General features: G+C 39.0%; 1 protein-coding gene across 2 annotated transcripts in view; it reads left to right on the forward strand.

Annotated features, from left to right (window-relative positions):
* The window catches only part of MYOM1 (myomesin 1), a 138,431-nt gene extending 115,986 nt beyond the window's left edge, over nt 1–22,445 (forward strand). For both annotated transcript variants that reach the window (XM_054583405.1, XM_054583406.1), the window contains 13 exons: nt 276–412; nt 2,487–2,631; nt 3,380–3,439; nt 3,732–3,799; nt 5,321–5,434; nt 8,302–8,389; nt 9,416–9,454; nt 9,546–9,651; nt 12,985–13,148; nt 15,938–15,974; nt 16,215–16,237; nt 18,511–18,566; nt 21,663–22,445. In XM_054583405.1, the coding sequence (XP_054439380.1) occupies nt 276–412; nt 2,487–2,631; nt 3,380–3,439; nt 3,732–3,799; nt 5,321–5,434; nt 8,302–8,389; nt 9,416–9,454; nt 9,546–9,651; nt 12,985–13,148; nt 15,938–15,974; nt 16,215–16,237; nt 18,511–18,566; nt 21,663–21,953 (1,328 nt within the window). In that variant the 3' untranslated portion in view covers nt 21,954–22,445. The remainder of the gene's footprint in view (nt 1–275; nt 413–2,486; nt 2,632–3,379; nt 3,440–3,731; nt 3,800–5,320; nt 5,435–8,301; nt 8,390–9,415; nt 9,455–9,545; nt 9,652–12,984; nt 13,149–15,937; nt 15,975–16,214; nt 16,238–18,510; nt 18,567–21,662) is intronic.
* The last annotated feature ends 3,177 nt before the right edge of the window (nt 22,446–25,622 follow it).

Here is a 25,622-nt window from a genome sequence, read left to right on the forward strand (position 1 = left end):
GAAGGACCCCAGGATTTAAGTTTCTCATTTTTACAGTTGAGACATCTGTGACTCAGAGAAAGCCAATGACTTGCCCAGAGTGACAGTCAGAATTAGAACCCAGTCTTCCCTTCCCTCGATATGGTGCTTTTCCCGCAACACTCTCACACTGCCTCCAGGCTTTTCAAGAGCCAAGGTGCTCCACTGCAGTTTCCATTGAGTGTTTTTGCAGTGTTAGAAGAATCTGTATCAATACAATTGGTCACCAATAAAATTTTTATTTTTATTTTTCATAGCTGTCCCAGTGAAATCAGAGCTGGCAGTTGAAATTTTGGAGAAAGGCCAGGTCCGGTTTTGGATGCAGGCCGAGAAGCTGTCTGGCAATGCCAAAGTCAACTACATATTTAACGATAAGGAAGTTTTTGAAGGGCCGGTAGGTTTTATACTTTTTAGATTTCTAAATATATTATTATAGAATGTGCTGGGGAAGCTTGTTAGAATGCAGATAAATCGTAATGAAAATCACTGGGCTTGGGATGGGTAGTTTAAATTTCACATGCAAAAAATATAGAGGAAAACATTGATTGTATCATACTATTCAAACTGGAGCACTTTTAAGAATGAAAGAGCGTATTTGTAATTTTTCCAGGATAAGAGTCATAAATCAAAACTGTCCCGGATAAATCAGGGAGTATAATCACCTGAGAAAATAGCTAATTTTAAGAAGGCAGGGAAGCCAGCACCCTGACCTGAACTTACATACATCAGAACCCCAGCTGGATGTAGTTCTTCATACAGAGGAAGTGGCCTCTATTTTTCCAATCACTCAGAAAAAAAAATGCAGTAAAAATATCTTTATTGCTATTCTGGTTAAAAATGTAATACATCTGTATTGTAAAAAACATTAAATACTCAGACAAATCACAAATTTTTACAACTTTTTGAGGTGCATATTGATATATATTTTTTGGTCTTTTTCTGCTCTTCTGTGGCTGCATGTCTATTTGTGTCTTATTTATATAGATGATTACATATATCTCTGTGTATATCTTCTTTGCTTTTAACGTAAACATAGTTTCCATAGAAAAAGTTATAACATCTTGGCTGTATTTGTCTCCTCCAGACATCAGTAGAGTCAGGATCAGGCCAGGGCCTGGTGGGACTAAAGAACTTGGGTTTATGGGTCCTGGCTCACACCTGTGTTATCACAGGTGTAAATGCGACCCTGAAAGAATGGGGGAGAGGTTTGGCTTGTGGCCACTGTTAACAATCTGTTCTACTTTGGCCAAGATAGGTTTTTGAGACATTTGGGGATTCATTAGTGAGGGGAAGAATGAGTAACATAACAAGTGGATGCCTATGCAGTCAGTATATTTCTTTACAATTCATGTAGTAATTGTGTGTAGATCCAGGACAAGTCACACATGGGTCCACTGGGCCCCTCTCCTCCCTGTTTCAACAAGTTCTCAAAAACTGTTGTGATTGCCTGCTGGCCAGTGGAGAGGAAGGAAAAACTTTGTTGGCATCACTCTGCCGCCACTGCCACTGAGGGAGCCCATGCATATGTGTGTGTAGACTCACTCCCCTTCATGTGTTCACACACACTTGCATGTTGCTGTGCATGCGCACACAGTTCCTTGTCATTGCATGGGTCTAATCATAGTGTTTTATTGGGTGGAAAATACTGCCTTAGGTCAGGTTTTCTGGAAGGAGATTCTGAAATAGGGTTTCTCCTTCAAGTGATTTATGGGGAAGTACTCTCAGGAGTAGGGAGTAGGGGAAATAATGAAAGTAGAAGAAAGGTAAGCAAAAATATCGTCTCAGTTAAAGACTGGCTTCCTTTGGGGGAAGCTCCAGAACCTGAATGTCACCACAGAGTGGATCCCAGATCTGAGTCTTCATTCTGTGACAATTTATAGGAAAACTTCATTAATTCAAACTCATTATGGAACTTGTACCATATGCCCAAGGACTAAGACTTATCTTTACACTGAAGAAAACGTTGCCCAAGGAACATGATACAGTGAACATAGTCTAACACGGCAATTTCAGTTCATTAGGAGCAAATGGATTTCAAATGCTTTGGGAGCTTTTTTCCCCCCCACATATTCATTCATCAGATATTTATTAATTACCTGCTAGATGCTAGAGATATAGCTATAACGAGACAAATACTTCCCTCATACTGCCTTATAGTTTTGCGTTATTCTGCTAATTAAAACTAATGTGATCTGGAATGTAAATGGGAATCTAAAAACAACTTTTTTATAATGTTTTGTGACTTGGGATAAATTTCAGTCTTTTAGTAATCATTTCTGGTCAAGGCTATATATTCCACAATATTTTCTTTTTTCTGGATACTAGATTTTGAAAACTTGCTTATCTAAAAAATGTTAACAGGAAATTTTATTAAAATTAAGATTCTTTGGAGTTTGTATTTATTTTATAAGGCTTTTTGTCATCATATCTACATCATCGATTTCTCTTTTTTCCTTTTCACACTGAAGAAATATAAGATGCATATTGATCGAAACACTGGTATAGTCGAAATGTTCATGGAAAAGCTACTGGATGAGGATGAGGGAACATATACTTTCCAGCTTCAAGATGGAAGAGCAACTGGCCATTCTACTCTTGTTCTCATTGGAGATGGTAAGAATTCTGTGGAACATTAACTGGAAGACTTTGCTCCTCTCTTTATGCAAACATCCCATGACACAATGTGATCATGTGAAAGGCAGTAGGAATTGTTCTTGTTTGGAGTCCCATGTTTGAAATACAACTCTCAGTTAATACTTTCCATAGTATTTCATTACATAGTAGGTGAAAGTTAATTTAAGGTGAATTTATCCAAATTTATTCCTGGTCTACAGGCAAGACTGCATATAAATTATCACATATTAAATATTTCTTACTAAAATTCTCCAGTGAAGGCGATTGCAGTACGACCAATACTGTATATGTGTCTCACAAACAAACTGTGATACTATCTTATGATGTGTACTTACTTTAAATTAAATTAAGAAGAAAAATATGCAAAAGTAGAGTATGCCAAATTAATTAATCATACATCACAGCTAGATTGTATGTCAGCTGCCATAAGCCACTGTGGAAACCACCAAGATTTAAAACGTAGCATTTAACAAAGCAATCGAAAGGCTGGCCATATCTCTACATTTACAATATCCAATACTATTTCACTGTTTTCTAGCTTCATGACCTTGAACAAATATTTAAACTTTCAAAGCCTATTTCTTCAGCTATGAAGACTAAAAATGAATAAAATGGTCATGATGAATGAGTGCTATAATAAAGAATATAAATCACTTAACACAGTGACTGTCATGTACATTTCCACCACTCCACTCAATTTCTTACTTTCTTGTTTTTCAATTTTTAGTTTATAAAAAACTCCAGAAAGAAGCTGAATTTCAGCGGCAAGAATGGATCAGAAAACAAGGTAAAAACAGTCAGTGAGTAAAGAAAAAAGCTTCAGTTTCTTGAACAAAGTATTCCAAGATTATTTATATAACAAATGAAAATGAATATTATTACTTATGTTAATACTGCTATAAATAAAAATAAGTGAAAGTATTTATTATTAAATAGGTATCTTTTTAAATGTTTAAAAATTAAATCTTGAATTTTAAAAATTTCACTTCAGATACAAATCACATTAGTATTTAAGAATGAATTTTGATTTTGCTTTCATGACTAACAGAGTGATGGCTCATGTTATTAATATTTTATAGGTCCACACTTTGCTGAGTATTTGAGTTGGGAAGTGACTGGTGAATGTAATGTACTACTGAAATGTAAGGTAAGAAGTAGATAAGTTTTTAACATTTGATACAAGTGAAATAAAGATAAAATAGAATGTGAGAAGATCAACTAATTTGAAAGAATATATGCACCCCTATGTTCACTGCAGCATTATTTATAATAGCCAAGCTATGGAGGCAGCCCAACTGTCCACCAGCAGATAAGTGGATAAAAAAGCAGCGGTACATTTACACAATGGAATACTATTCAGAGATACAAAAGAATGAAATCTTACCAAATGGACCTAGAGGGTATTTTGCTAAGTGAAATAAGTTAGTCAGAGAAAGGAAAATACCATCTGCTTTCACTTATATGTGATTCTAAAGAACAACATAAATGAACAAACAAAAGAGAAACAAACTCATAGATACAGAGAACAGATGGATGGTTGCCAGAGGGGAGGGGAGTTGGGGGACTGGGTGAAAAAGGTAAAGGAATTAAGAAGTACAGATTGGTAGTTACAAAATATTCATGGGGATGTAAAGTTCAGCATAAAAATATAGTCAATAATATTTTAATAAATATATATGGTGCCAATGGGTACTGGAAATATCAGGGGGTATACTTTGTAAAGTATATGATTGTCTAACCATTATGCTATATTAAATGTAAACTGTAATTGAAAAAAAGTAAAGGTGATGCATCAATTAAAAACAAATAAAGACCATGCAAATCAAGGGAAAAAAGACAAAAAAAGAAAACAATTGCTAAGACCCTACTGAATAACTAGACAAATATACATACAATTTTCCAAAGAGGAAATGAGATTATAAACAAATAGTTGAAGAAAATGTATAATCTCATTTAAAAAATTTAAACATAATTTCCCTCCACCTTTATTTGCCAAGGTTCATTTTTCTTTTAAAAAATATTTAGATATATATTTCAGGACTTAGCTGTTCTGATCCTTTAATAAAGCCATTTATTTTATCATGTGACACAGACTATACTTTAATCTGATGGGATTTGTCTCCCTATGGTTTTCAGATTTTTATTTTAATTTGTCTGTATGTCAATGTGTATGATCCTATTCTTTCTTTTCTCATCCATTAGATAATATGAAAATTAATTTTTACTACTAGAAATAGAGATGCTATTGATTTAGGTTTACCCATTTGTATTCACTTTATTCTAAACTCTACCAATTAAAATTGCTTTGAATTGCCCTGACTGATGTGGCTCAGTGGATTGAGTGCCAGCCTACAAACCAAAGGGTCACTGGTTCAATTCCCAGTCAGGGCACATGCCTGAGTTGCAGGCCAGGTCCCCAGTATGGGGCAATCGAGATACAACCGCACATTAACGTTTCTCTCTCTCTCTCTTTCTCCCTCCCTTCCCCTCTCTAAAAATAAATAAATAAAATATTTTTAAAAATAAAAAAATTGCTTTGAATTAATGCCATTAGCATCTTCTGACTCTAAGTTTAGTGCTTTTTCTTTTATCCAATGCCACATTAACAACTACTCATAAGAATAGCATTCCATTATTTTTAGAAGTATAATTATGATTTTTCTTTTAGGTGGCAAATATTAAGAAGGAGACCCATATTTTGTGGTATAAAGATGAAAGGGAAATATCGGTGGATGAAAAGCATGACTTTGAGGATGGTATATGTACCCTGCTCATAACAGAGGTAGGTGACTATAAATGTGAAATGTAATGCATTAGTTCTGTACCCTACTTTCTCCCAAAAACTGGAGATTAAGTTCTATATTCATTTGCCCTGGGCATTTGTATTATCTTACTTCTTACTGCTCGAAAGATCCCTGCTGACTTCAACTAAAAAGCAAGCTAAAGGAACACGAAAGCTTCTCTCACCTTGTGCTGTACATTGACTTGTCACATATTGAACCAGTATTGGCTGGACACCACAGCTCTTACCTCTCTGACTCACTTGTTTTCATAGATGGGTGAGTGACAGGGAGTTAAGTGGATCCTCCTTTGTTTGCTCTTCAGCCTCATAACTTGTTCCCTAAAAGTACAATCAGAGTAGTGTTCATTAAAGAATAGATTTTTTTTGTCTAAAAGAGCACAAAACAAGCAAGAAAAATATAACCAGAGACATTGGAATAAAGAATAAGTAATCAGGACTTCCGGCCAAGATACAGGCATAGGTAGATATACTTTGCCTCCTCACACAACCAAAAGAAGGGCAACAACAAATTTAAAAACAAAAAATAACCAGAACTGCCATAAAAACGAATTGTATGGGAGTCCAACAACCAAGGGGCTAAAGAAGAAACATTTCACCCAGACCGGTAGGAGGGGCGGAGAGAGGCAGGCAGGGATGGAGGGGACATGTGAAGGCAGTGGCCGGAGGACCGGGTGGAGGACTGGACGGTCCCACATTTGTGTGCAGATAAACCATGAGGAGCAGCTGGGGAGCGAGACGGACCATGCAATCGAGGGTTCCAGTGCAGGAAAACAAAGCCTCAAAACCCCTGGAGATAAAAACCTGCGGGGGTTGTGGGGGCAGGAGAAACTCCCAGCCTCACAGGAGAGTCTATTGGAGAGACCCACAGGTCCTAGAACATACACAAACCCACCCATCTAAGAATCAGCACTAGAAGGACCCAATTTGCTTGTGGGTATCGGGGGAAGTGACTGAAAGCCAGCTGAGAGCCAAGCAAGTGGCATTGTTTTCTCTCAGACCTCTCCACACACAGTGTCACAGTGCAGCAACCTGGGTTGCCCTACCCTGGAGAATACCTATGCTCTGCCCCTTCCAACGTAACAGATGTGCTGAGACAAAGAAATGTGGCCCAAATGAAAGGACAGATCAAAGCTCCAAAAATAGAACTAAGCGATGAAGAGATAACCAAACTATCAGATGCACAGTTCAAAACACTGGTAACCTGCACTCTCACTGAATTGGTTGAGTATGGTCACAAAATGGAGGGAAAAGTGAACGCTACGCAAAGTGAAATAAAGAAAAATATACAGGAAACCAACAGTAAGGGGAGTGAAACTGAGACTCAAATCAATGACTGGGAGCAGAAGGAAGAGATAAACATTCAACCAGAACAGAATGAAAAAACAAGAATTCAAAAAACTGAGGAGAGGCTTAGGAACCTCTAGGACAACTTTAAAAGATCCAACATGTGAATCGCAGTGGTGCCAGAAGGAGAAGAGAAAGAGCAAGAAATTGAAAACTTACTTGAAAAAATAATGAAGGAGAAATTCCCCGATCTGGCCAAAGAAATAGACTTCCAGGGGATCCAGGAAGCTCAGAGTCCCAAAGAAGATGGACCCAAAGAAGCTCACACCAAGGCACAGCATAATTACATTACCCCAGATTAAAGATAAGGAGAGAATCTTAAAAATGGCAAGAGGAAAGGAGACAGTTCTACCTACAAAGGAGTTCCCATAAGCCTATCATCTGACTTCTCAAAAGAAACCTTTCAGGCAAGAAGGGGCTGGCAAGAAGTATTCAAAGTCAGGAAAGACCAGGACCTATATCTAAGATTACTCTATGCAGCAAAGCTCTCATTTAGAATGGAAGAACAGATAAAGTACTTCCCAGATAAAGTAAAATTAAAGGAATTCATCATCACTAAGCCCTTATTATATGAAATGTTAAAGAGATTTATATAAGAAAAAGGTCAAAAACAATGAACAGTAAAATGGCAACAAACTCACAACTATCAGCAAATGAAACTAAAGAAACAAAAACAAACTAAGCAAACAACTAAACAGGAACGGAATCATAGAAATGGAGATCAGAGGGGAGGGGGAGAGGGGAGAATGGGGGAGACGGTACAGGGAATAAGCAGCATAAATAGTAGGTAGAAAATAGGCAGGGGGAGGTTAAGAATAGTATAGGAAATGGAGAAGCCAAAGAACTTATATGTACGACCCATGGACATGAACAAGGAGCGGGGCGGGGGTAATGCTGAGGAGAGGTGTGGTGCAGGGTGGAGGGGAATAAAGGGGAGAAAAAAATGGGGACAACTGTAATAGCATAATCAATAAAATATATATTTAAAAAAAGAAAAACAACAAAAAAGAATAAAGTGAACAGGTTGGGGGGAAGGGGATAATAGGGGAAAGAAGGGGACAGGTCATCAAGGAACATGTATAAGGACCCGTGGACAAAGCCAAAGGAGGGTAAGGTTAAGGGTGAGAGGTGGGTGTGAGAGGTGGGGGAATGTGTTGGTGAGAAAATGGAGACAACTGGACTTGAACAATAATATAAATAAATAAATAAATGAGTGAGCATACCTTTCAATTGCATGTGATCATTAGCTTTTAATATGGAGGCAAAGGCTAAGGACTTCAAGTTTCAAACCAATTATAGCCTTACAGGGTGAAAAATCAGGACTGCTAGGTAAAATTATGATGGATAGGTTTAGCTGTGCATTGTTCATTGTTCACACGGTTAGATTTTTGTTCAGTGTGTGTTTTTATGGCAGTTCTATAAATAATAGGGCCTTAAAAATGCAAACACCAAACTCTGAGGCTATGATAAACTGCAATGTGATATATCTATCCTTCCCCTAGTTTTCCAAGAAAGATGCTGGGATTTATGAAGTTGTCCTGAAAGATGACAGAGGAAAAGATAAGAGCAGATTGAAGCTGGTGGATGAAGGTCAGTTCACCAGCTGTTGGGCTCTGTTTTGTGTCTCACATGCAGGTTACCTGAATTATGAGTGTGGCTGAGCTGATAATCAAAGTCATGCTGATTTTTTTGTCCACAGATTTTAACTGAAATTTCAGCAAAGTAAACTACTGTTACATTTTTTTAAAAACTTTATTTTTAGTCTTCCTAGAAATCAGAAGTGTAATTTTGATCCTCAGAGAATTTATAGTCCACAGTCCACTAACGGTTTGTTTTCAATATAAATAACCATTTTTGTTTCAACTCTCCAAAAAATGTTAAAGGATCAAACACTGTGAAAAACATGTTTCAAAATAGTCTACTTTTAAAAGATGACAAGAAAGATTTAGATATGAATCTCTAAGCCTTCAGTTATTCAATTATTAGCAGAGCATGAAAGCAGTTTCCACTTTTCAGAGACTACTGAGGACAAATATATCATGATAACAAATACTTTTTTTGTGGCCCACAAACTTCCCCTGAACAAGATCTTTAACAACACTGCTAACAAACAGCAGAAGTCTGACTTTGATTTCACCTTCCTCTTGGTGGAGACAGGACTAAATGTGTTTTATTGGCAAAAAGCATTATTAGGCTACAAAATATGAGGTTAATAGATTGGTTAATTCATTATGAATTGATGGCACAGATAAGAAAACTTCCTCTAATGTGAACTAAGGCTTCCTGGGATTTAAGAAGAAGAGAATCTTTAAGCCAAGAAATTTCCTGGAAATCTCACTGTGGCTCTTTCTCTGGAATGTAAATATGATGAAAGTTATAGAGGATTACAGGGAAAAATATCAAAATAAAAGCAAGGACCTGCTAAAACTTGATAAAAACTGAGTTATTCACTCCAAGAACACTTATGATCAATTGGTCAAGAAAGTCACCTTGTGCCCAATACCCTTCACCAGATAGAATATTTCTGAGAGCACAGTGCAGACAAACAGTTGAAATTTGACCTTAAACTGAGCTTAAATCTATGCTAAAGCTTTTTCTATAAATCTTTATCCACAGCCTTTCAAGAGCTGATGACTGAAATATGTAAAAAAATAGGTAAGTTAAAATGTCCTTACCACAACAGTGTTTCATTATTCCCTTGGATGAACCTCCAGGTGTATGAAATGTGCTTTTTTTCTCCTTTCAGCTTTGTCTGCTACAGACCTGAAAATCCAGAGCACAGCTGAGGGCATCCGGCTATACTCTTTCGTTACTTACTATGTGGATGATCTGAAAGTGAACTGGTCCCAAAAGTAAGTAAATGGGAACTTAATTACTATGTAGAAATTCTTTCTCCATTTGAATGGAAAAAAAAAAGTGGGAACTCTCTGTACTCTCAGCTAAAGCGTCTACCTATTCTTCAGGTCTGATGTTGATGAATGTAGGACAGAAGAACCCAGGCCATTCATTCTCTTAGTGTGAGTTAGCACTTTCCCTCAACACACTGGGTGAAGCCAGTGATGCCGAAGAGCATGTCTTTGTGACCCGGAAAGTACCATAATCCATAGACATCTCTATAATGTGACCTGCACCTTCGGATGGTTGTGTTTGCGCTCTCTCTGCTTTGCAGGCATCCAGAGCCAGATTCTGATTCTCTCTTTCTGAGCACAGCCTACTCATGCTATGATCTGGAACAAAACTGAAGCAGGATGCACAAGGAGACACCATATTTCCAGTTATATGAATTAATGGCCATTTACCAAAGAAGCCTAATCCAGAGAAGTGCCCAAGTTTGTTATTGTTGCTGTCTATAGCAGTTAGCATAGTCGGTCATTAGCATGTTTCTTGTCCACCCTTAGAAGGCTTTGGCAAGCTCAGGATCGCTTTGGGAAAATGGATTTGAACTGAATTGAGCCTTAAGGTCTGTTCTGATCCCACACTTCCTTTGTGGAGTTCTAGAGGGATTCCACTGAAGTTCACCTCTGGGATTTTAAGAGCCAGGAGGTGTTTCTAAGTCAAACAAGTTCTCCCATTTATACTGTGAATGTTATCCTTAACCTCTGTGCTTCCTTGAAATTCCCTGAGCTGAAAGAGAGCAACAGCCTGATGTAGAAATCTGATGGGGCAACAGCCACTTTAGACCACACTTAGGATACAGCTGACACTCATTCCCAAAGTCCCATGAGACCCACTGTGGCATTCCCAGGAGGAGGCAGACAACTATGTTTATTTATATCTTCCATTCGGTGGGCATTTACAATATGCCTGGCACTGCCCCAAGCCATTTAGGTGTATGACCTCATTTAACATACCCAACTCTTTGGAGTGGGAACTTCCTACTTCAGTGAAGAGCAAGGTTAGGCTGGGGAAGGTGACTTGCCTGAGGTCACACAGCTTAGCAGTGGAGGGCCAAGCCCAAGCAGCCCGGGTCCCAAGGCCCCTGTCATGGCGCTACCCTTGTGTTCAGGTTACATTAAAAGTCTAGGTTAACATTTAACCAGAAGTGGGTCTTACAAAGCAATCATTTGTGTTTTCTTTAAAATAACTTTCCTGTTATGTAGAGCAGTGTTTTTTTATTATTCTTATTCTTAATTTCCTGAGCTCTAAAAAATTATGAGAAGTAAAATTCCAGTGTAGAATTCTTGGGATTTCATTTCTTTGTTCAATTTCTTTCAGAATGTATTGTAGGAAATTATAAATTAAAATAGATCAAATTCTAGGAAATTCTTCTGTGACATCTAAGACATTCTAATATGTTAGTTTGAAGAATATGAGAAGATAAATTAATTGAATCATCAATCAAAAAGCTTCACACATCATCTCTAAAAGGATAATTTGTTCAAAAAATTGAAACATCGAGTTTTGAACAACAGACTAGCAAGGCATAAACTTTTGACTTTATTTGATCCAGTCAGTCGAATGTGTGTTTTGTGTATCCACATGCCTAGGAAAAACTCAGGAGTCAAGGGCTGCCTTCGCTGTCTTTATGTAGGTATGTGACACAACGGGGAAAACACCTGAAATGGATTTTCATCTTGACTTTGCTCCTATCTTTCCTTGGATTTTAAGCAAGTCATCCAATTTTCTGACTCTCACTTAATAATACCTACTCTATCTCATAACACTGATGGACCAATAAAAGAATGATATTAATGGCACTTTGCAAACCATGAAGTGCTTTGCAAATTTAAGATACTATTATGCATGTTAGCCAGAGAGTAAAGAATTCAAACATTTATTATAGCAAAGCAGAGAAACTGTCTTTCTAGCTTTCTAACATATATATGTTAGACTAAAGTCTATGGGTATAGATGGGTTCCTTTATCTTACATTTTATGGCATTTTAATTTTAATATCTTATAGAATGTACTGTATAAGAAAAATACTATTTATTTGAAACAAAAGTTTTTGGTGGAGATTTTTGTTTTTCTGTTTTTTTAAGTTCATTTTGCTTACTATAACTACAAACAATACATGCTTGTATTTTTTTAAAGATTTAATTTATCCATTTTTAGAGAGAGAGGAATGGACAGAGAAAGAGGGGGAGAGAAACATAGATTGGTTCCCTCTCATGTGTCCCAACCAGGGACCCGGCCTGCAACCCATGCATGTGGCCTGACCAGGAATCAAACCGGCGACCTTTCAGTCTGCAGGACAATGCCCGACCCGCTGAGCTACACCAGCTGGGGCCAGAATACATGCTTGTTCTAGAAAACATATTTGTAATATCATGTCACAAATTAGAAAGTGCTTATAGTATGAACACTTATCCACAGTTTTCCTAGTCATAGTATGAACATTTTAATACCTTAGTCTTTTCTCTATGTATAAATGTTAATAAAGTTAGGTAGTTTTCTTGAGTGCCTTTTTTTATTCCTTTACAGTTACTTTTAATATCATTGAGAGTACATCTACCTCTACCTTTCTCTTACTTCATCTCTAGCAGTGACATTTCTAGATCTTCAGATCACAAAACAAAGGGTTCTATTTGCTTTTATTCTCTTGCAAAGAATACAATGCATGGGTCTGCTCTTAACCTACTATAGGATAACAAGAAACTCACATCCAGGGACAGAGAAGGTGCCTCATTCATTTTAGCAGCAACTCTGCTTTTTATTTTCTCTTGGACTTATCACCAAGTGCATACTTACATGTGTTTTTAAATAGCTTTGTAAAAACATATGTCAATAGATGCCAGCCACAGATGAATCTCCTTAGTCTGCTTTTCACTGGCTTATAAAATTCATTTATATCCATAGAGCATCTGCATGAAATATGCAGTAACTTAATATGTACCTTGGCCTTTTTGCTTTTAAAGATTCCCTTAGCCCTACAAATAAGCCAAAGCAAAAACAAAGATAATTAATACCACTGAGAAGTACTGATATTGCAATCTGCCTGGGCCCCAGACTGCTCTTGGAAGTTAAGCATGAGACTCTTAGACACCCCATCACCCCCTGCCCTGGGTCTTACAATCCAAGTTCAGCGATCCAGAGTCCATCATTTCTCTGAAGCAGTAGAACATATGTGAATCCTATATTATTTAAAAGCCTGTAAAACTTTGTGGTAAGTACCAATAAGAGACAAAGTAAAGGTCAGCTGTAGATGAAAACAAACAATAATGTTGTTTCCTTTAATTTGAACAGTGAGACTGCTATTAGGTACACAGACAGAGTTAAGAGTGGGGTCACCGGGGAGCAGATCTGGCTGCAAATCAATGAGCCTACTCCAAATGACAAAGGGAAATATGTAATGGAGCTCTTCGATGGCATAACGGGACACCGGAAGACAGTGGATCTTTCTGGAGAAGGTAAATGGATATTCTGCAAATTTGACCTTACTATGGAGGAGTGGGCTTTTTAAAAAAGAATGAAGGATGATAAAAGGCCGTTATATTTGTCTGTTGAAAGATGATTGGAGATTTTAATAAAGCAATTTCAAGTCAGCCATGGTGTAGAAATAAGAATTTCAATGGGTGGAAAATTATTGAAAAGTAAGCACTACTCTTTCAAGATGCAAGCAAAAAAAAGAGCAGAAAAAAGAGCAGGTTGATTTATAATCACTTAAACAAGAACAAACACAGAAAAAGCATAGTTTTATGGTGCTTGATATTTGAGCATGTTCAGAGTCAAAGAAATCAGTTGAATTGGAAGGACTGAAGATGTGAGTGAAGGGGAATAATTGATGTATCAGAGTTCTGAAGGGTGGAAGGTTGGCGATCCAGGGTGGAGGTGGGAGTAAGTGTGAATAAGAAAAGACAAATATTGAGAAGATCAGACCGAAGTTGGAAAAGTTGGATTCCTATGGCCTCAGATCTGGTCATCTGCTGAGAGAATGCAAGGAGATCTGGAGAGGCTAGGGAAGAGAAGAAAATCACAAGAAACACAGAAATAGACTTTCCACCTACGAACATAGACGAAAGGCAACATACAACTATTAAATAAAATTTTAAAAGTTAAAACATACACAATCATAAATTAAAAGTTAGAAGCACTGTGCCATTTCTCTCTCCTGGTACTATACTCTTCATCTTATTTATTATTTCCTTAAAAAGTAAAATAGTCTGTATGAAGTTACCGGAGAAGATTGGGGACTGACTTTTTCTTCCACTTCTTTATATATTAAAATGCAACATAAATATGCAATAACTGTCAGTGTTTTAATCCTCAGAGAGTAGATTCATAATTTAGAGAATAGCCTTTCAACCCTGTCTTGAGTTGTTTTGTGCTGAGTCCTTTAACCTCACCCCGCCCACACATGATGACAGGAAACACTTGCTGAAGGTTCTCTGCAGGGAATGGAGTGGCTGCCCCCAGGGACTCCACCTTCCAGGCCGCACTGTGCCTGAGTCACATCCTGTAGTGACAGAGGATTTTTTCTGCAGTCCACCTGATACTTTCGAACACAATAGAAAAAGGATAATAAGAAGTATATAGATAAATTTAAAACTTTTTTGAAAATTTCTTTTACTCTCTGGCCCATCAGAGCTTACTTAACTAACCTGCTCTCAAACCCCCCTTAAACAGAAGGCTGTGAATTGTCTAGACCAGCCTTGACACTGCCACCAAACAGACTGGCTCACCTGTGCCTGTCTCTTTCTCAGAATGGCACGGGCACAAAGAGGGGTACCGAACTCTTAGCCTGGTTTGGACTAACTACTGTCAATGTCAGAAGCCCTGAAACCTGTAGAGAGTTTTTGTGAGTTTATTTGGGCCAAACTGATGACAATTGCCAGAAGCAAAATCTCAATGAGTTGAGAAAATGCTCTGGAGAATGGCAGTTTTGCATCTTATTTTATACATTACAGTCCAAAGAGGAGGCATAAACAGATTACATGACATCCATTGGTGATAGATTAGGGCTGCGGGGAAGAAGCAAAGTGGGTTGGGGGGAACCTTTGGGACTGGATAAAAAGTAAAATGATAGACACATCTTTTACATGATTAACAGTCAACAGTTAGCATGATAACAATAACAATGAGGAGATCTGTGGTCTGGTCTCCCTCTGGCACGGTGCCTGTGCTTTGGGGGGTCCAGAAAAAGGAAATTTGACATTCCAAAGGTGTGTTAACATAGATGTGAAAGGACAACAGACAGGCTCAATTAAGGTAAAAGTTGACCTTTGTCAGGGGAAAGTATCAGCCTAGGACATGACTACCCACTCTGAACTGATTTGAGTTACCAGATTTTAATTTCGGACCATCCTATGTGGCTACTTTCCGTCTCTGAGTCTGTGAGGCTGCCACGCAGGCCTCCCCTGCGTTTGTTAGGTTTCGCATGTGGCACCTTTTCTTCCACACAAGTTCACCTCCAAAGAATTTAGGTCTGACTTTATGCTTATTTTTTTCCATCTGTAAAAGGGGGGGAGTCCGACTAGTATTATATAAATATTTTCTAGATGTAAAATATGATTCTCAAACCACTGAGGCTCTTTAAAGGCAAGGTGAGAGAATTTCAAAATGAAGCTGCCTTTTTACCTGAAGTCTTCAGAGTGGCTTACTCTGCAGACTCAGAGGAAAAATTATTTTAGAATTCTACAGCTCCTGTTTCTTTGTCTCACTCATCTTTATCTCATCTGCACAGCAGAGAAACTGCTTCAGGCCAGCATTGGCACGCACTGTGACTGCTGTTAACTCCTCATGCTCTTAAATACAAATACATTGTGCCAGACCACGTAACATAGGAACATTTAACTGTCTGGCTAGGAAGTGATGACATGTGGGATGATTTAATAAGAGAAAGGCCTTTTTGAAGCTCACAATGCTTATTAGACAACCAACTTTTATTTGAAACAGACTTTTATTCCTATTTTATCTTTGGTGGAGTTAATTCTTTGCCTCTCCATTTGAAGGGTTGAAGGTCTGTCACAGAACTGAGACCTTCTAAAATCCACTATTTTGTATGTATTGTACCTGGAAACTATTTGCTTGTTAAGTCCATCAAGCTGTAGAGTGAATGCATAGGTACAGTGTTATTCCGAGTCAGCCTTGTTGTATCTGCACTCATCACCTTGACCTCAGGATGTGAATTGTAATCAGTCCCTGTGTGTTGTCAGTTCTGGGTAAGAAAATTCTAACTTCTCTTTTTTTCCTCTTAAAGCATATGATGAAGCCTTTGCCGAATTCCAGAGATTAAAGTAAGTGTTTTTTTTCCTAGCAAATGCCATGCACATACACTAATTTCCCTGGAACATGGTGTGTGCTGCTCCACCAAATGACGGAGGGGGTCTTTCATTTCCACAAGCGCTTCCCAGTGTTTTGGCGAAGAGCCAACTCTCCCTGAGGTAGTGAAATGCAGTGAAGGTTATCTGCTCTAAAATAACACTAAAATCAAATTCTTCTTTGTTTCTATGTTTGTCCGTCTCTCTCAACCACAGACAAGCTGCCATTGCCGAGAAAAGTAAGTAAACCCCCTGCCTGTTTACTCCTGGTATAATTTCAAAACATAACTTTCATTTTTCTATTATAACTTCAGATGGAGGAGAGTAGAAGTGTTTTTTTTTCTTTTTCAAAAAAAATCTTAGGTGTTCCACATATGTTTTCATTTATTCTCTTGAGTAATAATGTCTATGAAAAGAAGGTCTCAGGTTACAGTGCAAGAACGTCACCCAGCTCTTAACTTGAGCCAGCCATCTGGGGAAATCTCTGGGCTGCAAACTCATACAGTAGATTGTTAATGACTTGCAGCCAGGACAACATATCACAAACATTTGTATACATTAAATAAAAAAAGAAATAAGAATCTTTGTAAATTTGACACCAGAGAAATCACTGACGCTGGCCCTCCAACGAGTGCTCCAGATGCTCCTGACAGCCCCTGTAGGAGAAAAGATGCTGAGCAAGGCCTTCCTTTCTTTCATTTCACTGGACACTGTCCAAGAGAACACACACCAAACTGTCGAGTCTACCCAGAAATGAGCTCACTACTAAGTTCTATCAACTGTTTGCTTCACACACAGATATTTCGAGAAGCACTCAGATAACCTTATAGCATTCCAGAAGTTACAGATGAATTTGTCATAATAATTCAGTTTCTTTTGCAGTGGGGGAGGCAGAATTTGAAAATTGTTGAGGATTAAGACTGTAGAGTCTATCCTGAGCTGGAACAGAAGGGAACCAGAGGGAGGAGCAGGAAATGAAGTCATTTGTCTGCCCTTCAGTGACTCCCAGTCACTTGGGATCAAACCTTTCACCTCTGCCATGTACTGGTGTCCTCTCCCCCTCTGCTCTTTCCTTCTCCCCGCTCAGGCCCTGGGTTTGTAAGGTGGCTGCTGGTGGTGAGGTGGGCCAGCTGGTATAGATGCCCGCACCAGGGGTGTGCTGGGTGTGTCCAAGCAGCAGGGAATTTTTCTTGTTGGCACTGAGTATGTTCTTTCTGCTCCTGTACACACACACACACGCACAGCCAGAGACCACAGCAGTTGACAGCCACTCCCTATTCTCAAACTGTCTTGTGGGAAAGGAACCCAACTTTCCCTCTAGTTCATGAGCATTTCCCTAAGATCACTAGGTCACGGCAGTTTAGAGCTGGAAGAGATGTTAGAGCTCTTCTAGCTCCATGTTTTTAAACTTTTAAAAACCACAGGACATTTAATTCAAACAAAATCTTCCACACAGACCCAACATATAAAACAGGTAAAGGCTGAGTTCTCTTTATTGACTCCCTGACTCAATACCCCATCTTGATCTCTCAGGCCCCTCATGGACACTGTGCACAGGTCTAGTGCAGCCCTCTCCCATCTACAGATGAGGAGACTGAGGTCTACTCAGTGATGCGACTTGCTCAATATTACACAGCAAGTGGCACAGGAAACCAGAAGACAAGTTAAGCTTAAAAGGTGCAGTGGAATCAGCAGACTGCAGTCAACACTAGTCAAAGCTTTAACCTGACTTAGTGGAGAAGGGAATTGTAGAAATATGGATCCAGAGTCATGCATTAATGAAGCAGGCCTAAAAATGAGACAGTGGTGTCCACTGAGTTAGTGCCAAAGAGGAAGGCTTTGAGTGAATTACAGAAGGTGCCCCTCCCAGGGGCTGAAGCAGCCACAAACCGAGCACATGGCTCGAGTGGGGAGTCAGCCCCGGATTTCAGCACCTTTGCTGAACTTTGTACCCTCATTCTTGGCCATAGATAGCAGCCCTGCATAGCACTACCAAGAACTACTGGGAGACAAAAAAAGGAAGTCTTGTGGGGAAGACGTCAAAGAAAACCACATCTGCAAGAGCCTCCAGGTTTTCCTGGCATAAAGCTTCCAAATGTGCAACCTTTTTAATCATAGGGAAGCCTATAAAAGAGGCCACGCTGAGCTGGGAGGCTGTCCACAGATATCTGTGCTGCTTCCTCAAGCTGAGCCCCACTGAGCTGCAATAGGGCCAGCCCTGAAAATAGCCATGAGAATTATAGAGCAGGTCTTGATCCAACAAAGCAATCTCAAGCTGATATTTTAGGCACAGATAGACGCAGCTGCACACATGAAATATATGTGTGAAGAAGGATTGACATTCGGCATCACCGGATTGGTTTTTTTTTATTTTGCGTTTTAAAAGCAGGTATAAAATAACTGAAAAAACAGGGACACTAAACTGGAAAACTAGTTCCTTGGGGTGTTTTTGTCAGTGTAACTGCTGATGCTCACCACTTCAGTGATTAACCAGGCGTGCCTGTACTTGCAGATCGCGCCCGGGTGATGGGCGGTCTCCCTGATGTGGTCACCATCCAGGAAGGCAAGGTAAGCATGGAGCACCCCTGCCCCCGCTTCTTCCATGCTAGGAATGGGTTCTGGTGCCTCAGATTTTGTTCTTTTTCTTAAAGATATATCCCACCATCTTCATCTTATGGCAGGGCTGCCTATGTTTGACTTCAGGATAGCCAAATACAAGGTTTAAAATGCAGTCATTTTTCCAATCATCTTAATATTTCGGGCCAAACATCAGGATGCAAATTTGTCTGATGTGGGCACATGAAGACCACTTAGTCTCTTTCCAGAGCCCTTTAAAATCACAAAAAGAGAAAAATGTTCAGTTGTAACTGTATGATGAATGTAATTGAAGAAAGAAACAACTCTAACGCCTGGTGGAAAATAGGCTGTCCTATTAAATACCTTACATTTGAAGGGAAGTGTACTGCCCCATGAATGTCTATAAGCTCTATTTCAGTTGAAAACTGATTTCTCTTCATTAGTTATAAACCAGTATTTCCTGGCTCCGTAATAATCTCTGAAAAGCAATGAACATAATTTTTAAACGGTTTCATTAAAACAAGTTTAGCGTACCAGTCATAGGGGTACCGGTATTTGTAGAATATTAAAACCTTTTCCCACCTCAAAATGGTAATGAAGACATATGATGGCTGATTGGAACTAGGGTGATAAAACAAGGCACATCTAAAAGCTTCAGTGAGAGGTAGGATTCATCCAGCTGTGTTTCTTCATAGTAAAACATATGACTATCATTGCCGTTAAGCTCAACCATTGCAGGGTTGCCTTTGTTTTTAAACTCTATTTTCCAGTCTCCTCTTCTAATGAGGTTCAAAATATTCAACTTACTGGATCATAGTGAGAATTAAGAGACAGAATATATGTGAAAATACTTTGTGATCTATAACTCAAATCTACAGTTTGGTTAGTAGTTCTCCATGACATCTAAGATATTTAGTTTTGTTTGGTTTTGTTAAAAGTTTTAACCTGTAAATAATCACGGTTTCCAAAATTGTATCCCTCATCCACTTGGATAAGTTTAATGGGAAAGGTTTGACTCATTTTTTTTTGAAATGTATATGTAGAATAATTCAGTGAGAAATGCTAATTAATCATGGAAAGAAAACAGATTTCTTAACCTATACAATTTTAAGAGACACTCTTATAGGAAATCACAAGTGATAATATAAGACTCTTTAGAAGAATACATAGAAGAATATAATTTTCCCTGTATATTGTGAGCCCTAGTTCTTTTCCTTATGATTATGAGATTTTAGGAACAAAAAAAATGCAAGAATGGAATTTAAAATGTGAAATAAATTCAACATTATTGGCCATCAGAGAAAGGCAAATTAAAACCACATTGAAAAATCATAACACACCTTTCAGGATTGCTAAAATAAAAAATAGTGAAAACAACAAATGCTGGTGAGGATGCAGAGAAACTGAATAACTTGTACATTGCTGGTGGAAACGTAAATCAAAATTGTACAGCTACTCAGGAAAGCAGTTTGGTAATTTTTTTTCAAATTTTTTTAATCTTCACCTGAGAACATTTTTTCATTGCTTTTAGAGAGCGAGGAAGGGAGAGATGAGAGAGAGAGAGAGAGAGAGAGAGAAACATCAATGTGAGAAAGAAACATTGACTGGTTGCCTTCCATACGTGCCCCCACCAGGCATCAAACCCGCAACCCAGGCATGTGCCCCAACTGAGAATCAGACCCACAACCCTTCAGTTATAGATAATAATACTCCAACCAACTGAGCCACACTGGCCAGGGAGGCAATTTTTTTAAAAAATGATACATTGCTTTACCATATTTAACAATTGTACTCCTGGGCACTTATCATAGAGAAATTAAAACTTATGTTCACATAAAAACCTGTATACAAGTGTTTCTAGCAACTTTATTCATAATAATTCAAAACTGTTAACAGGCCAGATAACCCTTATAGTATGACCATACCATGGCACAATACTCAGTGATAAGAAGGGACAAATTATCAATACCTGCAATAACTTGTATGAATCTGTAAGGAATTACGCTGAGTGGAAAAGGCAATCCTGAAAGATCACATACTGTATGATGCTATTTATGTTTTTGAAATTACTAAATTTTAGAAACAGAAAATAGATTAGTGATTGCCAGGAGTTAGGAATGAGGTTGGCAGGTTTTGGCAGGTGAGGAGGGGTGGTTATAAGGGGCAACACAAGAGATCCTTGTGGTGATGGAACTGTTCTGTATCTTAACTGAGGTGGTGGCTTTGTGAACCCAGACAGGTGATAAAATTAAATAGAAGTAAACATATGCAAACAAAAACTAGTACAGTGAAACTAGGAAAACCTAAATAAGATCAATAGACTATACCAATGTCAATGTACTGGCTGTGATATTATGCTGTAGTTTTGTAAAATGTAGCTATTGGGGGAAACTGGGTAAAGATACACAGGATCTCTCAATTATTTATTACAACTGTATAGAAACCTACAATTATCACAAAAATTTATCAGCAAAATGTTAGGTAAAGTAAAACGATAGGCCTAAACATTGATCTTTAAAATAAGAGAGTTTCAGCTCAGTTGGTAATATAATAAAATGTTAAGAAATAGGAACACATGTTGGTAGAGCACCTTTGCAACTGCAACAAATTGGTAGGGTTTGGGGGAAAAATAAAACAAGGAAGATGGAATTTGAAAATTAGTCACATTATCTGAAACAGCTGTTAGGATTCTGCTGCTGGGCTCTGTGGCGCAGCTGAAATGCAAATGGGAGCAGGTGGTGATTATGACAATGAGATTTCTCTACTGAGACGGCATCCAAAGTGCCACATTAGAGCAAAAGGCATCTATGTGTTTATGAAAGAGAAAATGAAGATGGGAACTGGAAGCAAACTCCGTTTTGATGATAAGTGTTCCCAAAGCCAGAAAACCGTTGCCCTAAAGAAACCTTCTCATGTTTAATTTCAAATTGTAACTCACACAGGTGCATATCCATAACAAGTTCAAACCCTCTTCTGGGAGGTTTATATTTATCCTCCCTCTAGTCATGCTGCACCATCAAAGGATTCTTGAAGTTGGATCATTAAGACTGATACCTCTCCTCCTCTCTCATAAAACCTGTTTTGCAGGCACTTAATCTCACTTGCACCGTGTGGGGCGACCCGACCCCAGAGATCTCCTGGTTGAAGAATGAGAAGTCCCTGGACTCGGATGACCACTGCAGCCTCCGGTTTGAAGCGGGCAAGACCGCCTACTTCACCATCAATGGGGTGACCACCTCTGACTCCGGCAAATACGGGCTGGTTGTGAAGAACAAGTATGGCTCGGAGACAAGCGACTTCACCATCAGTGTGTTCATCCCAGAGGAGGAGGCGAGGGTGGCTGCCGTGAAGGCTCAGAAGGGCGAAAAGTCCAAGTGATCGGACACCGCCGGGCGGGTGTTTGAGGGGACCCGCGCTGGTCCTCCTTGTGCTACTAGTGTGCAAATGGTTTGGGTTAAGTTTAAGGAAGTCTTTGTGCTTTCAACTCCCTATTTTTGTGCTGGCTTGCGGGGGACATTGTCAAATCTTTTATTCGTATTTTAAAAAGCACCAACATTTTAATAGTTAAAAAAATACCATTGGTAGCACAGATGTTAGGAACTTGTTTTAAGCATAAGACCAGGAAAAAAGAGGGACAGCGAATGATGATCAGAGAGCAGACGAATGTGTTGTGGAGCAGAATTTGGACTTGGCTCAACTTTTACCAGTAAATTCTCATGGATTGCAGTTAAGCACCAGCATCCAACCAAGAAAGAGACTAGTTAAGCAAACCAGTATGTTTTATATGTTGCTGAGACAGTGGTGTGCATTTCTGTTGGTGGTCTTTTGATTTGGAACCTCCTCGGTTTTAATAAATAGTCCTTACCTTTTCTCTTCTTCATCAGTGTTTCTCTCATTGTTCTTCTTTGGCTGCTCAGCTGGGTGGCCCCTGCTGCATCTCTCCACTTCTTGTAGCTCATCTTCCAATTTAAATCCCTTTGGGTTAAAGCAGTATCTTTATAGCAGAATCAATTAGGTTATCCAAGGTCAGCTGAAGTTCAGAGGTGTGAAATTGCTCTGTTACTGTACACCTGTTAGCTTACCCAACAATCAAGTTGATTCCATTGTTAAGATACCCAAAGTAATTGAATGTAATGTGCAATTAAGGATAAGAAGGTGTGGGGTGTCTAGTGTTAGAACTGGTGACTAAGGTCCCACTACTAAGAAAAAAAACAGCTCTCATTCTAGATTCAGAGACCTGCCAGCTTTGGGGCCTGCCCCTCCTCACGGGGCGTGACTACAGGCGGCATTCTGCTCTAGGAAATGTCGTCCCCCCCCGACCTGTACTCCCAACCACCACTCCCACACACGCATGCACACAATCACTCACACACTATTGACGAAAAATAATAATGGCGAAAGGTGGTCCCCCCTTTCTTCCTGCCAAGGGTCATGGATGGGACAACAGGCTCCCTTATACAGTTTGGAGGGGCACCTAATCATCTTCTCCTTTGCAAATTTCAAGACTGGAAATTATGTCTTATCTGACTGTTGCCGATTCGCTTGTCCAGCCAAGTGCCCCATGCTGTTGCTCCGACATTGAACACTGGGCAGGAGCAAGATGCTGTACTCCCACTAACAGGCATGGCAAACTGATGAGACCCCTGAGGGGCAAGGGGACCGTATGGAGAGCGGCTGCCCTTACGCAGTCTAAAGTTCTCCCTCCCTCAGCAAGAGGGCTCCGTCTGGGCAAGTGGGCCCAGAAGGAGAGTGGACACAAGCAGGGGAGCTGAAGAGAGGAAAGCGGCAAAGCAGGGCTGGATCTGCATGTCAAGGAGCTGTGCAGGTGAGAGGCCCCCAAGACTGCGTGCAGAACCCCAAACGCACCCCTCATGAGACCCACAGCAGCGCGCCAGCGTTGGGAGAAGGGAGGGAGGGAGTTATATGCTACCCCACCCCTCAGTTCCATGCCCTTGGAGCCCACATCGGGGAGGAAACAGGATTTTGGATCCAATGAAAACACAATTTTAAAACAATGTGTTCTAAATTCTGAAATTGTGTAAAAGTATAGGAAATCAAAGTGGGTTATTAAGATTCCTCCCGTCCCTCAGAGACTTGATGAAACACCGTGGCAGTGAGGAAGAAAAATAGTTTTCATATTCATAGCTCTGTAAGCTGAGGCTACTCAAAATGGTTATAAGAATTATTTCTGCCATTATAATGACCGAACTAAATCAGCTGTGATTTGATGGCTTACGTAAAAATATGCTGTTTCTACAGGGGAAAAAGAACTGCAACTATATGTCTATCAATTTAATGATGCTGAAGATCCTTTTAACTTATAAGAATCTGTGACCTGCTAAATGTGATTTATTGGTATACAGAGCATCATACTGGAACACAGGAAAGACTCCTCAGAGTTTAATTTTATAAGATTAATATTCAATATATTAAAGTAATAAATTAAAAAATAGAGATTTTCCTAGATCCTTGAAGTTTAGCTTTAAAATCTCACTTTTCCATTTAAAAATCTAGCTACTGAGAAAATTATTTCTCAGTAAAAGTAAAGTAAAGGTACTTTATAGTATAACTAAATTTCATTTAACTTCTTAAACTGTATTTAGTAATTAACATATTTTCTTTCAATTTTAAATAATACTATTGTGTGACTTACTAAACAAAAACTTTTCAAGAACTTAAATATCTTTAATTACCTATAAAATTAAGTACATAAATATGGAAAATTTTGAGTTCTTTTAAATGTAGCTATTTGTATATAAATTTAGTAAGACCATAACAAAAATCACAATCATTAAACATTTTAAGTTAGAATCATAAAATTGAGCTATTACTAGAATAAATTTTATGAAACCATTATAAGGACATAAAAATCAAATACGCAGAGATGCCATAATAAAAAAAAAAGATGATAATATTACCTAGCTACGACCCCTATGTCCTGGGACTAGAGTTTTAATACTCATCCCAGAACAAGAGACATTCTCATTGTTCAAAATGGAAGCTTCACACCAAGATCTCTGAACAAAGGTGGGATGCACAAAGGATAGCCTAGTTTTAAAAAATGGGAATAGTAAAAATATCACCAACTGACATGGAGAAGCTATATGGAAGTTTGCCATCTGGTTCTGAGTAGAAAAAGAAAGTTGCCAATGCCTTATGCAGGGGCTGAACACTTGTGAGGTCCAAATTTATACTACCACATGGTGTAGGACCCCCAAGCTAAGAGTTCCCATAAAAATAGCTAATGTATGGAGCCCCAGAGAAGCAAGTGTAAAACTATACTGCAAAGAGCTTCTGTGTCTTCTCATAAAGGATTACTGTTACGGAAATTGTCCTCCCACCATAAACTAGAAAACCAGGCAAAACATATGGGGGAAAAAACCTAGGGCATTGGCAGATCTGTGACCTGGAGGAGGGAGATGGTAATGAGAGACTATGATCACTCCAACTTACTGCCCGGACACACTGCTCAGGCTGCAGCCAGGGGGAACCCAAACAGGGGTCAGTTCATTGAGTTTAGGGGATAAGGCTGAAGTCCAAGGAGGCTGAAGTGGCTAGAATTTGTGGGAAAGAGCATTAGAAAGAAGTTAGTTGCACAGAGAAGGAGCACTGGACTGCTGCTAATGGGTCCCTGGCTGAGCCTTGCTTTGTGGCTGGTGGGGAAAGAGCCGCTGACAAGTAGTAGGCCAAGAGCTTACTGCTCCTCACATGGGTTGGAAGTAATTTTCCTCTCCACCAGCTGCAATGAAGAGATTTTGTAATACACAGAGCATCAGGTAGAGTGCTCAGAAGTGTTTCATATCGGTAGTGGCAGTAGATTCACCCTAACCTAAAAGCTGCTCCAATACCATATCAAAACTTAAAAGCAAGCCTCAAAAGGACCGAAGATCTACAATAACCTAATGGTGTGTCAGAACAAAGTGCAATGCACTTTAAACGATACATTTCCCAACAGTGTGAAATTCACAATAGCTGGTATCCAATCAAAAATCAGCAGGCACACAAACATGCAAGAAAACTTGATCAACCACCAAAAGAAAAGTAAAT

Source organism: Pteronotus mesoamericanus, unplaced genomic scaffold, assembly GCF_021234165.1.
Source record: "Pteronotus mesoamericanus isolate MK-2021 breed Mesoamerican mustached bat unplaced genomic scaffold, CSHL_Meso_final contig_74, whole genome shotgun sequence".
Classification (NCBI taxonomy): domain Eukaryota; kingdom Metazoa; phylum Chordata; class Mammalia; order Chiroptera; family Mormoopidae; genus Pteronotus; species Pteronotus mesoamericanus.